The sequence below is a fragment of the Coregonus lavaretus genome, assembly GCF_964263955.1.
Source record: "Coregonus lavaretus genome assembly, chromosome: 7".
NCBI lineage: Eukaryota > Metazoa > Chordata > Actinopteri > Salmoniformes > Salmonidae > Coregonus > Coregonus lavaretus.
Window position 1 is genome coordinate 58,921,525 of NC_139994.1, and position 15,070 is coordinate 58,936,594.

Below are 15,070 nucleotides of genomic sequence, written 5' to 3' on the forward strand. Positions count from 1 at the left end.
CAGTTAGGCCGGACAGCCAGCTCTAGGAAGAGTCTTGGTGGTTCCAAACTTCTTCCATTTAAGAATGATGGAGGCCACTGTGATCTTGGGGAACTTCAATGCTGCAGAACTTTTTTGGTAGCCTTCCCCAGATCTGTGCCTTGATACAATCCTGTCTCGGCACTCTGCAGGCAATTCCTTCGACCTCATGGCTTGGTTTTTGCTCTGACATGCACTGTCAACTGTGGGACCTTATATAGACAGGTGTGTGCCTTCCCAAATCATGTCCAATCAATTTAATTTACCACAGGTGGACTCCAATCAAGTTGTAGAAACATCTCAAGGATGATCAATGGAAACAGGATGCACCCGAGCTCAATTTCAAAGTCTCATAGCAAAGGGTCTGAATACTTATGTAAAGGTATTTCTTTATTATTTGTAATACATTTGTAAACATTTAAAAAACCTGTTTTCGCTTTTCATTATGGGGTATTGTGTGTAGATTGATGAGGATTTTTTATTTATTATTGTGCTGAACTCTGAAATCACCCTATAGCACGGGAGGGGGGGCATTAAAGACTAAAAACACCAGCAAATCAAGTGATTTTAATTTGGGAAATATGTTCCAACGTATTCCCACACATAAGATATATATGTGATCATATAGAAATGGAAGCAAGGTCTGAAATTATTATGTTTTAGTCAAATATGATATATGTTTGGCCTTCTTGAGGCCAATTTGCAGTCTACAAATTATTAGTAATTATGTTCCGACACCCTGACAATCCACTCAAGAAAAATAGGCCCGCGGCTGAATGTAGTTGATGATCACTGGACTACAGTCATTGATAAATGTAGGCCTCTTTACAGTGAGGGTCCGTGGCATTGACTGTAAAGGGTCCGTGGTTACAGCTAGGGGGAGGCGTTGTACTCTACAATGTTCAAAACCACGACGCGCTGGATAGAAAAAGTATTGCACCCAAAGCGCGAAGTGTAGTCAGTCACAGAGAACACCGATCCCTCTGCCCAAGCGTTGCTGACGTATGCCAAATCTTACAACACCTGGATAGGTATTTTAAGTATCAACTAACCACATCATATATTATAGCAATGTGTCAGTCGATGATGTGGCACGCAACCATTGGTTGAAGCATGTAACGTCTGCGCAGGGGAACGCGACCCAAGTCTCAACGTCCCTGACCACCCGTGAACTCCGTGCCAAAAACAATTCCTGGATTCGGAAACGGACCAGGAAAAGGAAAATTTGCAGTTTAAATGGTTATTCTGTGAATTTGTTTTTATCGTTTCAGAGGTGTGTCACTTTGAAACATTGGAGACTAGCTGTGAGGTTTAAAGTCCCGACCGAAAGAGACAGTTTTCCCTCTCCTCTGCACGCGTCCTTTGCCATGGCTTTGACAACCTGTACCAGATTTACCGACGAGTATAATCTCTACGAAGAGCTGGGGAAGTAAGTATTACAATGTTTTTGTTATTTCTCTCCAACACATCTGCATTGGATTATGTTTAGCTACTGCCGCTCTAAACGAGGGGTTATTCTTGATTACCTGTTACCTGTGTGTGGTGCACAGAAACCGTACCCGTTGTATTCAAACCGTACATTTGGTCTTCGAATGAATATTTCCAAACTTGTCCTTTCCAAAGGCGTCGTTGCGTTTGTTTGGATATCTTTACTGAATGTTTACGTAGGATTTCAATCGCTCTTGACATTATTTTCGTCTAACAAATCACTGCCCTTTCAGTGGAAAAACAACTGTGTTAGGGCGTTAATTTCCTAGTGGTGCGCTGTCGTAAATGGTAGTGTAAGTTTATGGAGAAATCCCTTATTTTCCCAGCTGTGATGTCATTCCCTGCTCACAGCAAAATGAAATTGACATAAATGTGACCTATTGATCCACTGATTGTTATTGCCGAGCGAGCAGCGCACATGCCATTCCGAAATATGCTATTCTTGGATCTATTTATAATCAAACAAAATAAAAAAATGCCATCGTTTTTAGCAACAATGTAAACGCATCGATATGAATTATAGGTTTTAAATGCATAGTAGAGCGAAAGGTTACCGCGTTAAATGTTTTTAAAAGCAGCCTTATCCCTGGGTGACCGAGAAGAATCCCTTGGCATTATTTTACCAGCAAAGCAAGGCGGCTTTGTGGGGTTGGAGACAATGAGGTCACTTGGCTTAGGCGGTCTTCAGCGCTTTTACCAGCGCGAGGCTCCATCTTCTAGCCTGGGCCCCAGCCGTCCCCATCTGAGCTTGACTACAGAAACTTGAATGAATGTGTACACCACTGAAGCAAAGAAACGAAATATAGATGCATGCTTTCAATGTATCCCTCTTTCTTTGGTTTTGTATGCAGCAGGTAATATACAGCAATTAGGTTTGGTAATCAGCCTCTCCATATGTATTCATGTCCCCCATGTGCTCTAGCTAGTAGGCTGTTATAGAGAGAAATAGTAATGGTGTAAATATGGGTATCTGCAACCCAATATGGCGAGCGGTTGTATGGAAAGCGAATCAGCTAATTCGGCAGATTTGTTGACACTCAAGAACGTTTTGTATGGCTGATTGGGCTCCACCACAAGTAGATAAGCCGCTGACCAGTGTTGTATCCGCCTGCCTGCCGACTTGCTTCCTACTGGGTATCATGGTCGTGTTATTTGTGTAAAACTAACAGGTAAATATGACTCATCATCTGGCTTAAAAACAGAAGTCCAAACTCTTGTGGTATGGTAGCTGCGTGGTAAGAAACAGAAGAAGAAGAAAAACACTGCTCAATCAAAACCGTCTAATATAAAGCAGAGCGCTTTCGACACGCCCACTCCCTTCGACACGCCCACTCCTTTCGACACGCCCACTCCCTTCGACACGCCCACTCCTTTCGACACGCCCACTCCTTTCCACACGCCCACCACTTTTCTTCATAATTCATAAAGGTCATGTTAACTGACTGCTATTATCTCATAGAACAAAAGGTATAAGATCTCCTAAGCCTGTGTTAACCTCAGACCTTATTTTCGGCGTTTATTCCAAAACCCTATTCGTTCTCCATTAATTTTTCCCATAGGAATGGCTGAACAAACCAGAAGTAACTTATTTCTGGGTTTTAGGACTAGAAGCTGGCTAGCTCTCTTAACCTCTTATCTTGCCATATAGCGCTCGCCAGCTTGTAGTCCTAAAACCCGAAAATGATCAAATTCGCCATCGTTGTCTTACGACACCACAGATAGCTCGAACCAGTCATGACTATTCAACAAAACAATACATAATTTTCAAGTTTCTTTTCAACACATTTCTTAGTTACATGATTGTATAACTAGCAAAGGAGTTTTGAAGTTGAGGGTGCAGTATTTATGAAGTTTTTCAATGAGGACGAAAACTGGCGTAGTTCAGCTAGCCAGCTAGTTTAGTCAGGGAAAACCAGGGAAAACAAACCCGGGACAGGATATAGCTGGGCGCATATGAATCCAGAAAATGAATGGTGAAGTCTCTTCCGGACACGGTAGATTCCTCCTCACCACTCTGTGGAGAAAGGAAATGGTTTTGGGATAGAACAAAACGTATCAGATCTCCTATACCTGTGTTTACCAGACCTTATTTTCGTCATTTATTCAAAAAAACATCCAAAAACGAACCATGGCGGAAATAGTGCCTACAAAAAGACGCCATTACTGTTGCTCTCTATATCAGTTGATTGTCTACTCATCACCATCTTTGTGTTTCCTAAAGGGGAGCTTTCTCCATAGTGAAAAGATGTATGAGGATCTCCAGCGGACAGGAGTATGCTGCCAAAATCATCAACACTAAGAAGCTATCTGCCAGGGGTAGGTGTCTTTACCATGTCTTTACCTTGTCTTTGCAGTTTCTGTTGAAAACAACTAAATACCCCAACTCCCTGTCAAAAGTTTCCAGTTAGAAACAAAAAGGTGGTAGTTATACGTTTTTACCTGCCGTTTATCTTCACATTACATGGCAGGTAGCTTAGTGGTTAAGAGCGTTGTGCCAGTAACCGAAAGGTCGCTGGTTCTAATCCCCGAGCCGACTAGGTGAAAAAACTGCCGATGTGCCCTTGAACAAGGCACTTAACCCTAATTGCTCTTGTAAGTCACTCTGGATAAGAGCGTCTGCTAAATGACTAAAATGTAAGAATGTAATGGAAATTACATTGGTATGCAGTTCACAGGAGGCTGCTGAGGGGAGAACGAACGGCTCATAATAATGGCCGAAACGGCGCGAATGGAATGGCATCAAATACCTGGAAACCATGTGTTTTGATGTATTTCATACCATTCCACTGATTCCGCTCCAGTCACGAGCCCGTTCTCCCCAATTAAGGTGATGCAGTTGGAGGTTGGGAGCACCCATTGTTTTGACATATGTCAGTAAATACCTGGTAAAATGACGTTACCCAGAGGAATTCTGTAGGTGGTTCTGGTTTGTGTTGCAACGCTGAGCTGTCACATGTCTTAAAGGTCTACCAGACAGTGGTAAGGCAGAAAACGTCTGGGGAAGTCTCGCTCAGGGTTATGTCCAACTGTCTTTACAGTTCTTATTTTATATCCTTAGTACCCATTATGGCGAGGGATGAAAACCTTGCTTGGTGTTATGACTCTCATACTGGTATCAGTTAACCTGCTTTGATTTCTGACATGAGTCACAGTGTAGCCTTCTGTGTCACAACCCCAGTCACTATGGGATAACTGAAGGGAAACTGCCAGTGGTAGAACTAGAGATGCATTCTTCATGACCTTTGTGTCTGTATCCTGGTGCTACTATAGAAAGTCTTGCCTTTGTAGAATGGACCTCCTGTCCAGGAAGTAGCGCAAGTCTTTTATTCTCTCTCTCCTTCTTTCTGAAGCAGCTGTGGGGAGCGGGTTGGTGGGTGCGTGGGCTGGGGCTCCCGCTGGTGAATGGCACTGCTGATTGATCCGTCCACATGCCTTAATGGGCTGCAGACAGACACGCACATGCACGCACATTTACACACATAGACAGACAAGTAAGGACTAAGAGACAGGAGGGGTGGATGATTAGGACTAAGACACAGGAGGGGTGGATGATTAGGACTAAGAGACAGGAGGGAGGGATGATTAGGACTAAGACACAGGAGGGGTGGATGATTAGGACTAAGACACAGGAGGGGTGGATGAGTAGGACTAAGAGACAGGAGGGAGGGATGATTAGGACTAAGAGACAGGAGGGGTGGATGATTAGGACTAAGAGACAGGAGGGAGGGATGATTAGGACTAAGAGACAGGAGGGAGGGATGATTAGGACTGAGACAGGAGGGAGGGATGATTAGGACTAAGAGACAGGAGGGGTGGATGATTAGGACTAAGACACAGGAGGGGTGGATGATTAGGACTAAGAGACAGGAGGGGTGGATGATTAGGACTAAGAGACAGGAGGGGTGGATGATTAGGACTAAGACACAGGAGGGGTGGATGATTAGGACTAAGACACAGGAGGGAGGGGTGATTAGGACTAAGACACAGGAGGGAGGGATGATTAGGACTAAGACACAGGAGGGAGGGGTGATTAGGACTAAGACACAGGAGGGAGGGGTGATTAGGACTAAGACACAGGAGGGAGGGATGATTAGGACTAAGAGACGGGGGGGTGGATGATTAGGACTAAGAGACAGGAGGGGTGGATGATTAGGACTAAGAGACAGGAGGGAGGGGTGATTAGGACTAAGACACAGGAGGGGTGGATGATTAGGACTAAGAGACAGGAGGGGTGGATGATTAGGACTAAGAGACAGGAGGGAGGGGTGATTAGGACTAAGAGACAGGAGGGGTGGATGATTAGGACTAAGAGACAGGAGGGGTGGATGATTAGGACTAAGAGACAGGAGGGAGGGGTGATTAGGACTAAGAGACAGGAGGGGTGGATGATTAGGACTAAGAGACAGGAGGGAGGGATGATTAGGACTAAGACACAGGAGGGAGGGATGATTAGGACTAAGACACAGGAGGGAGGGGTGATTAGGACTAAGACACAGGAGGGAGGGATGATTAGGACTAAGAGACAGGAGGGAGGGGTGATTAGGACTAAGAGACAGGAGGGAGGGATGATTAGGACTAAGACACAGGAGGGAGGGGTGATTAGGACTAAGACACAGGAGGGAGGGATGATTAGGACTAAGAGACAGGAGGGAGGGGTGATTAGGACTAAGACACAGGAGGGAGGGGTGATTAGGACTAAGACACAGGAGGGAGGGGTGATTAGGACTAAGACACAGGAGGGAGGGGTGATTAGGACTAAGACACAGGAGGGAGGGATGATTAGGACTAAGACACAGGAGGGGTGGATGATTAGGACTAAGACACAGGAGGGAGGGGTGATTAGGACTAAGAGACGGGAGGGGTGGATGATTAGGACTAAGACACGGGAGGGGTGGATGATTAGGACTAAGAGACGGGAGGGGTGGATGATTAGGACTAAGACACAGGAGGGAGGGGTGATTAGGACTAAGACACAGGAGGGAGGGATGATTAGGACTAAGACACAGGAGGGAGGGGTGATTAGGACTAAGACACAGGAGGGAGGGATGATTAGGACTAAGACACAGGAGGGAGGGGTGATTAGGACTAAGACACAGGAGGGAGGGATGATTAGGACTAAGACACAGGAGGGAGGGGTGATTAGGACTAAGAGACAGGAGGGAGGGGTGATTAGGACTAAGAGACAGGAATGTAATTGTATCACAGACAGGAGCTATGTCTAGAACAGAACATGAATAAAATGAGAGAGAGAGAATAGGGCTGGAGTGAGGAGGTGGTGCCCTATTCTTTAAACAATCCCCTTTATGGTACAGAGAGAAGATTAGATTGCTGAACTGTTGAATAGAGGGAGGCCCAGAGAGGATTGAGGAGAAGTGTATTGGGGTTTTTCCATTATTGATCCCATTCTAGGATTGGCTTGACTGATTGGCTCCACTGAGCCACCCCCACCCTGAGAGAAGATGAAGAGAGATGGAGAATGTGAGGCAAAAAGAGACGGGGAGACAGGGGGAGTGAAAAAATACATTTGAACGGGAGGAGCGAAAGGTGGGTAGAGGTGAGTTGGTGAGCAAGATTTTGTTAGAGACGGGGAGACAGAGACGGAGAAATGGGATGAATTGGAGAGACTGATGGAGAGGGAGAGAGAGTGGGGCGAGATGAGGAGGAGAGAGATGGATGTGAGGAGAGATGGGGAAAGAATAGTGCTAGCGGAGCGATCACATCTCTCCCGTCCTCAGCTGAAGGTCATCTTACAGGAGGGAAACCCCAGATCTGCTGTCTGTGCCAGTCAGTACCAGGGCCACGACTGGAGGAACATACTAAATAGACAGGGGATCTTAACTCTTACAGGTTATGTGGCGATAAACCAAGGCAGTATATTTTAAGATGTTAATCTAGGACCAGCCTTTTTAAATCTTACCCTTTCCTCAAAGAAGTAGAGTAATATATATATATATATATAATTGATTGGATTTATATAGCACTTTACTCAAAGCACTTTACATAGTAGGGGGAAACTCACCTCATCCACCAGCAATGTGTAGCACCCACCTGGGAAATGCACAGCAAACATTTTTGTGCCTGGACGCTCACCACACATCAGCTATCGAGGTGAGGAGTGATACAGTATATGCCAATTAGGAATGAGAGGAATTATTAGGTGTCCATGATGGAATGGGGCCAGGTTGGGAGTTTTGCCATGACACCAGGGTTAACACCCCTACTCTTACGATAAGTACCAATGGGATTTTTAATGAGCACAGAGAGTCAGGACACCCATTTAACCTCCCATCAGAAAGATAGCACCCTACGCAGGGCAATGTCCCCTTCACTGCCCTGGGGATCTTAGACCAGAGGGAAGACTGCCCCCTACTGGCCATCCAACACCACTTCCAGCAGCATCTGGTATCTCATCCAGGGACCGGCCCTGTTCAGCTTCAGAGGCAAGTCAGCAGTGGGATGCTGGGTGGTATACTGCTGGCAACCTGTAGATGGTGGTTTATCAATTGGGTGAGCTTTATCTATACCCCTATATGGTGTTATCAAAGCCTTATCAAAGCACAGAGAAATGTGGACACAGTGGATCGGTTTTTGGTTCACTGTATTGATTTAGTTAGATCGTGTTATCAAATCAGTGTGTACCTGTTATCAAATCAGTCTGTCCCTATATTTAATTGTGTGTGTCTGTCCCTTTCTCTGTAAACCACCACGAGCAGCGCACTGATCTAATAACAGCCGTCTTACTTTATGTTTGAGGGAATGAGTTACAGTTTGGACATTCAAGGTTACTCCTCCTTGCACTGGGGATTCCCAAAGTGGGGCATGCGACTTCTGATGGACGGAGGATAAATTCAGAGGCTCGTGCGATAGTGAGACTCCTTAGGGAATAGTCCCTCTCTAATAACCCACACTCCTTTTGGCTCGCCGTGTGGAGGTGTGTTGAAGGTACAGACCTATTTTCCTCACACACTTGTGTCAATGCATGGGCTTTGGGAGTGTTTTTGACTTGTTGCACTTCTTCTTGTCTCTCATTTGGTGATTTCCCACTTCTATAAATTGGTTAGTATTAAGCATGTATAGGTTTTTGTGCCGCTTGCTTTGTGGTTAGATGAGGAAGTATCCGTTTTTGAAGCCAACTCAATGTCATACGTTTGTGCATATCCTACTAGGCTCTGTCAGGCTCATTCTCTGCTAATGAGAGGGGTGTAGACGTGATTGGTTGATTAGCAAACCAGGCCGGAGAGGGTTAAACCCCCCCGGTCCATCATATAGGGTCTGGAGCCTGGATTTGTTTCCTAATGCCAGGGGCTCACTGGGAGATTTACAGATCGTTCTACTGATGCCACACATGAAAGAAGGGATAGAGGGAGAAATGTAGGGGCCGCGGGAGAAAGAGAAGGTATGTATGTGATGAGTGACATGGTTGCGCTGTCTTCTCATCCTCCAGCGTGTTCTCCTGGAGAACCCCCTCTCCACACACACACACACTAAATAAATAAAAGTCACCCTGCCCTGTGCTGTGGCTCATCCTTTGATCTGGCCTGTCCAATATGGCTGACCTTGGTGTCTGGGAATGTTCACACCAGCATGAATACAGATGACTCAATCACCCCAAAGCTCTGTCTAATATGTGGATCTGGGGCACTCACTATGCTGTGAGGTTCCCCAAGGTGTGAGGGATCACTCCGTTCCATGTCTGTATACCTCCTGTGAGGTATTTAAGCATGTCTCTCTTTTTCTCCTACTCATCTCTCTCTCACTTTTTTCTCTGTCGTCTCTCTCGGTCTCGGTCTCTCTCGCGCTACTCTGTCACTGTCTCCGTCTCGCTCTCTCCTCTCTTCTGTCTATTGCTCTCCTCTCTCTCTCGCTCTCCTCTCTCTCTTGTTCTCCTCTGTCGTCTCTCTCTCTCCGTCTCTCTCTCTCGCTCTCTGTTTCTGTCTCTCTTGCTCTCTTCTGTCTGTCCCTCTCTCACGGCCGGAGGGTTGAGTCACAAACAGTGTTTGTTTAAAAAAAATCTCCTGTAAATCTGTATTTGTGTAAGAGCAAAGTCCTCAGTCCATTTAACCCTCATATTCCATAAGTGGGAATAAGTGTGTGTAGCTCACTGCTTTACATGACAGAGCCAATCAGCACACGCATTGGGTATTTTACTGAGCTAAAACATTCCCAGAGCCAATCAGTACACGCACAGAGCATTTCTAGAACATCAGAGGAACAAAAGAAAAGCTGCAACGATTTGGTATGGTGTCAGGAGAACATTACCTGTGTGTGTGTGTGTGTGTGTATTTATTTGCATCCACCCCAGGGCCCCCCCCCTCCCGACTGAGCATTGCACGCCTGCACGGGCAGGCTAAAAATATCTCATTAGAAAACAGAGAAAGGAAGGGAGGGAGGGAGAGGGGAGGAAGAGCTGGAGAGAGGGAGACAGTTGACTGACACGATCAGAATGAGCAAAATAGTAATGGATCCTTAGAAAAGCTATTTTATATTTGGCTGCTCAATGAATCAATCAATCAATGAATCAATGAATGACCGAATCAATCAATCAAATGTCTTTATAGGCCTGTATTTAGGCCTTCATTTGTAGCCTGAATTGGGTCGCATCAACGAATCGCTAAATATATTCCAGGTTCTTGTTATTTTTACTCCATTTCTACCGAACGGTGACAAGAACAGTTGTAGGGGGAGATGGGAGACACCAGAACAGCATGAATGATACATGATGAGAGGAGCGCACCACGCCTTGGCCAAATGTGCATCGGAACATGTTATTAGCCGGCGTGTCGATGGAAATTGCTTAAACAAACCTAAGAAAATCACAGAGATGGAATCTGGTCTCATCCCTGGGTTGGCGTATCATTGGTGTGGAGGATGGGTTTCAACCACTCTCTCTTGTGCTTTCAGGAAAGAAAATAGTTCTCTACTGTCCGTGATTGTCATGAAATCCAGATGTTTTGTCTTTAAATCTGTTTTTTTGAAGTGGCAGATCTTTGATTTACTGTTTCGTCATTTAAATGCTTTGTTTGGCACCAAGGGGATGGACAAGTTATCGATTACTTGAATCTAAAGAGGAAGCCGTCATTAATATTAATTAGTTACCAGTGTCTCTTCTCACTGTGAATGATAACCGTGATGGATATCTGTGGATTATGCGTCCCTCAATACACACACAAACACACACACAAGCGCTTGTTTCCCAGCGCTAAACACATCAGTCTATCGCATATCCTCTGTCACATCACCGCTAATACTAAAACACAGAAACACTGATCAGGTGTCAGAGCTAGCGAGGGATTTAGTTTCTAAAATCTTTCACTCGTTTTTGTACTTTCTTTCTCTCCTTTGCCCGTTTTCCAGTTGACTAAAACAGCCCTGTTTTCGTCCAATTTTTCTGTGTGTGTGTGCGTGCTCTGTTTATTTTCAGACCTGACGTGAACTCCCCAAGGAGCGCTACACTAGCTAGCTCCACTGCCGTACCACTACAGCACAGCCAGGCGTAGAAGCACTCCTCATATAATATACAGAGACAGAATGACAATCCACTAAAAACAGCTGAAATCAAAGTTGATTCAGAATTCCTGTATGTTCTGTGGTTTTTCCAATTCCTGTTTTTTTTACCAGAGGGGGTTTGGGGCGGAGGGATTTTCAGTTCATGAATGAATGCAAAATAATTCAGCTCGTACTGCGTGTAAGAGGTTTTGATTTGCGTTTGTGTAAACACACACCAATACGAACACACACACACACACACACACACATTGTGTATCACATCGAACCGAACCCCAGATCCAATCTACGTAATCAAAGCCTGTCGTCCCTGATGAATCTGCGTCTATTTCCACCGGTGGAGGGATAAATGTGAGCTTTCCCCGGGGCTTCAGTCTAAATCCTCATTTAGCCAAGTAGGCCAGTAGGTGGAGTCAAGGGGGACGGGGTCTCCCTTAATTAGAGCCTCTTTGTCTGGGAGAGGGATGAGGGACAGAGGTGGTGCTCCACAGGAGCCCAGAGGTGCTCTCCCACTCTTAATGAACGATGGCACCCTTCACCGGGCCTTCTATGGTTATGTCTGTTTTCCTCTCACTGTCATTTTCTCTCACGCTCTCTCTGAGAGATCTAACGGGATGGAAACTTTCAAGGAAACATTATTTTTCATTACATTGACCTCTGACCCTTGGTGTCTTTTGCTGTCCTTAGGGCTGCTGGGAGAGAGGTTATATGTACATGTCTTCTGTGTTGAGGTGAGCACCAGGAAGTACCTATGGAAACGCACCGCAGTAATGAGACTCGTATAGATGGAATATGATATACATTGCGAATATTCCCTCTCGACACCAGTCCATGTCGTTCTTCCACAGCCTGCTAGACAGTCTCGCAGGTGTCACATGCTTTATTATAGCTTATGTTCCAAGCCGAGACTGTCCAACACGCTCCCTAATACAAGCAGAACATATCCATTCTCCTTCACACCGCCGCCATAGAAAGCACTACCTTCCTCATCTGCATGAATGTGTTCATGGGGCTGTTATTCCAGCCGTCTCTGGTGAGGTGGAAGGAGTTATCCCCAGCAGCACTGACCAGGCCATGCGTTTCTATTACACACCGCCAGGTACATGATGAGTGTCTGTGTGCGGAGGGCACATGGCCAGGCAGTCAGTGACCCCCCTCCTTGCTGAGCAGGAAATTAGATGGCGTAGTTATGGACATGTGCAGAGTATAAATTAACATGAAGAACGACGTGCTGTAAAATCAATTTATAGAGGATATATGTTGCATGTTTTCCCTCCTAGATACTGTTTCTATCTCAGACGGTAACTTTTCTCATTTTTTACATTTTAGCAGACGCTCTTATCCAGAGCGATTAACAGTAGTGAGTGTATACATTTTAATTGGTACTAGTCCCCTGTTGGAATCGAACCCACAACCCTGGCGTTGCAAGTGCCATGCTCTACCAACTGAGCCACACGGGACCATGGAGCTAACTTGAGTATAATGACACTCCTTTATAGCAATACTCAGCAGGAACTCTGCATCTGTCAAACCACACCGACACTCTCCTCACTGCATATATGCTTGTGTGTACATAGACTGTGGAGGAGCGATGGGGCACCTCTAGATATGTTTATAAACCGTGGAGGAGCGATAAGGCACCTGTAGATATGTTTAGTAGATGAGTGTGTTTCCTCACGTGTATTGCTTACATAACCTACGTCTGATACCATTGTTATAACTCAAAGCTGTGATCGTTGTCACCGCCTCTTATGCTACACTACCACTCTACATTACCCCAATAGGAGACCATTTTGTATCTCTCATACGATGTCTGTTCTGTTCATCAGCCACATTGTCATGCCAGAGCTTTAACGAGCCGACAATCAGTTCCCCTCATACAAACTTCACGTCAATGTTCAGGCGATGTTCCATCAGTAATGACCCGTATGTGGTAGACCAGCCCTCTCGTGCTCTCCCTTGGTAATTAACCGCTCACACTGGGGCTAATTAAGGGGTTATAATGATGCATGACTCACCCAGAGACCACAGACATAATGTAGCTGCAAAAGGCTACTCCTGTTGCTACTGTATGCGTACCCAGCCAACGCAGTGCCGGAGTGTCAGGGAAATGGAGAGCAGGCGGGATGCTGATGACTGCTTGTTCTCTCTCTCCATCTTGACTAGGTGTGAGAGGAGCTCTCTCTCTCTCCATCTTGACTAGGTGTGAGAGGAGCTCTCTCTCTCTCCATCTTGACTAGGTGTGAGAGGAGCTCTCTCTCTCGCCATCTTGACTAGGTGTCTGACTAGAGGAGCTCTCTCCATCTTGACTAGGTGTGAGAGGAGCTCTCTCTCTCTCTCCATCTTGACTAGGTGTGAGAGGAGCTCTCTCTCTCTCCATCTTGACTAGGTGTGAGAGGAGCTCTCTCTCTCTCTCCATCTTGACTAGGTGTGAGAGGAGCTCTCTCTCTCGCCATCTTGACTAGGTGTCTGACTAGAGGAGCTCTCTCCATCTTGACTAGGTGTGAGAGGAGCTCTCCCTCTCTCCATCTTGACTAGGTGTGAGAGGAGCTCTCTCTCTCTCTCCATCTTGACTAGGTGTGAGAGGAGCTCTCTCTCTCGCCATCTTGACTAGGTGTCTGACTAGAGGAGCTCTCTCTCCCTCCATCTTGACTAGGTGTCTGACTAGAGGAGCTCTCTCTCCCTCCATCTTGACTAGGTGTCTGACTAGAGGAGCTCTCTCTCTCTCTCCATCTTGACTAGGTGTCTGACTAGAGGAGCTCTCTCTCTCTCCATCTTGACTAGGTGTGAGAGGAGCTCTCTCTCTCTCCATCTTGACTAGGTGTCTGACTAGAGGAGCTCTCTCTCCCTCCATCTTGACTAGGTGTCTGACTAGAGGAGCTCTCTCCATCTTGACTAGGTGTCTGACTAGAGGAGCTCTCTCCATCTTGACTAGGTGTGAGAGGAGCTCTCTCTCCCTCCATCTTGACTAGGTGTGAGAGGAGCTCTCTCTCCCTCCATCTTGACTAGGTGTCTGACTAGAGGAGCTCTCTCTCCCTCCATCTTGACTAGGTGTCTACTAGAGGAGCTCTCTCTCTCTCCATCTTGACTAGGTGTGAGAGGAGCTCTCTCTCCCTCCATCTTGACTAGGTGTGAGAGGAGCTCTCTCTCCCTCCATCTTGACTAGGTGTCTAACTAGAGGAGCTCCATCCATCTTGACTAGGTGTCCCTCCAGTAGAGGAGCTCTCTCTCCCTCCATATTGACTGGGTTTGAGACTATAGGAGTAAAGTACCGTCATTCTGTCACCCAAAGCGAGATGAGACATCTGTCAGGATCTGTGTAGTAGCAGGTTGTTCTCAGGCTGTGTCCTGTGAGGCCAAGCCACCCAGTCGATTGTGTTTGGGTGTGTGTTTGCTCGCCCTATCACAGATACCAGAAGGTTTACTCTTTCTTGCCATAGTGTAAATCTCCTCACATGTACTGTTGGACCACTGTCCTCATCACATTCCTGCTCCATGAGTCGGGACCGCCAATCAATATAGGCTCTCTGGTGGCTACGGTTAGCCACCTGTGGTTACCTTAGCCTTAACCACTGCTATCCGCTGTTGCCGTGAGCAACTGCTCCACCAACCTTGACCACTTCCCAATGCTGTTCAAAGCCTACTCTAAGGCTGCGTTTACACAGGCAGCCCAATTCTGATATTTTGCCACTGATTGGTCATAAGACCAATCAGATCAGATCCTTTGCCAATAATTGGGCAGAAGATCAGAATTGGGCTGCCTGTGTAAACGCAGCCTAAGTAATATGCTGTATCCAGACCCAGACAGTAATTCCAACATTCTCAGATTGATCTCTTTAGAGATGGTGTAAACACACCACAGCTGGAATGCGTGCTCTCTTGGGAATTTTAGATAGCTTTAGTTTGTTTACCTTTCAGACAAAATGTCTTGCCAAATTCAGTCCAAAAGCGGTCAGCGTTGCTTACAATGTCAGCATCGGCTTCCTAGAGTCTCGCCTGGATGTTGAGCGTTGAGAAATGGACTGTATATACAGTATATTTGATAATGATATACCACTTG

The 15,070-nt window shown here is 46.0% G+C and overlaps 1 protein-coding gene across 11 annotated transcripts in view; it reads left to right on the forward strand.

The window, feature by feature from the left end:
* The first annotated feature begins 1,089 nt into the window (after nt 1–1,089).
* Nucleotides 1,090–15,070, forward strand: part of LOC311132134 (calcium/calmodulin-dependent protein kinase type II delta chain-like) — a 107,918-nt gene continuing 93,937 nt past the window's right edge. For 10 of the 11 annotated variants that reach the window (XM_084165347.1, XM_084165352.1, XM_084165353.1 and 7 more), the window contains exons 1-2: nt 1,133–1,447; nt 3,728–3,822. In XM_084165347.1, coding sequence (XP_084021473.1) covers nt 1,386–1,447; nt 3,728–3,822 — 157 coding nt within the window. In that variant the 5' untranslated portion in view covers nt 1,133–1,385. Of the gene's footprint in view, nt 1,448–3,727; nt 3,823–15,070 lie in introns of all 11 variants that reach the window. The other variant, XM_084165343.1, reaches the window with a different exon arrangement.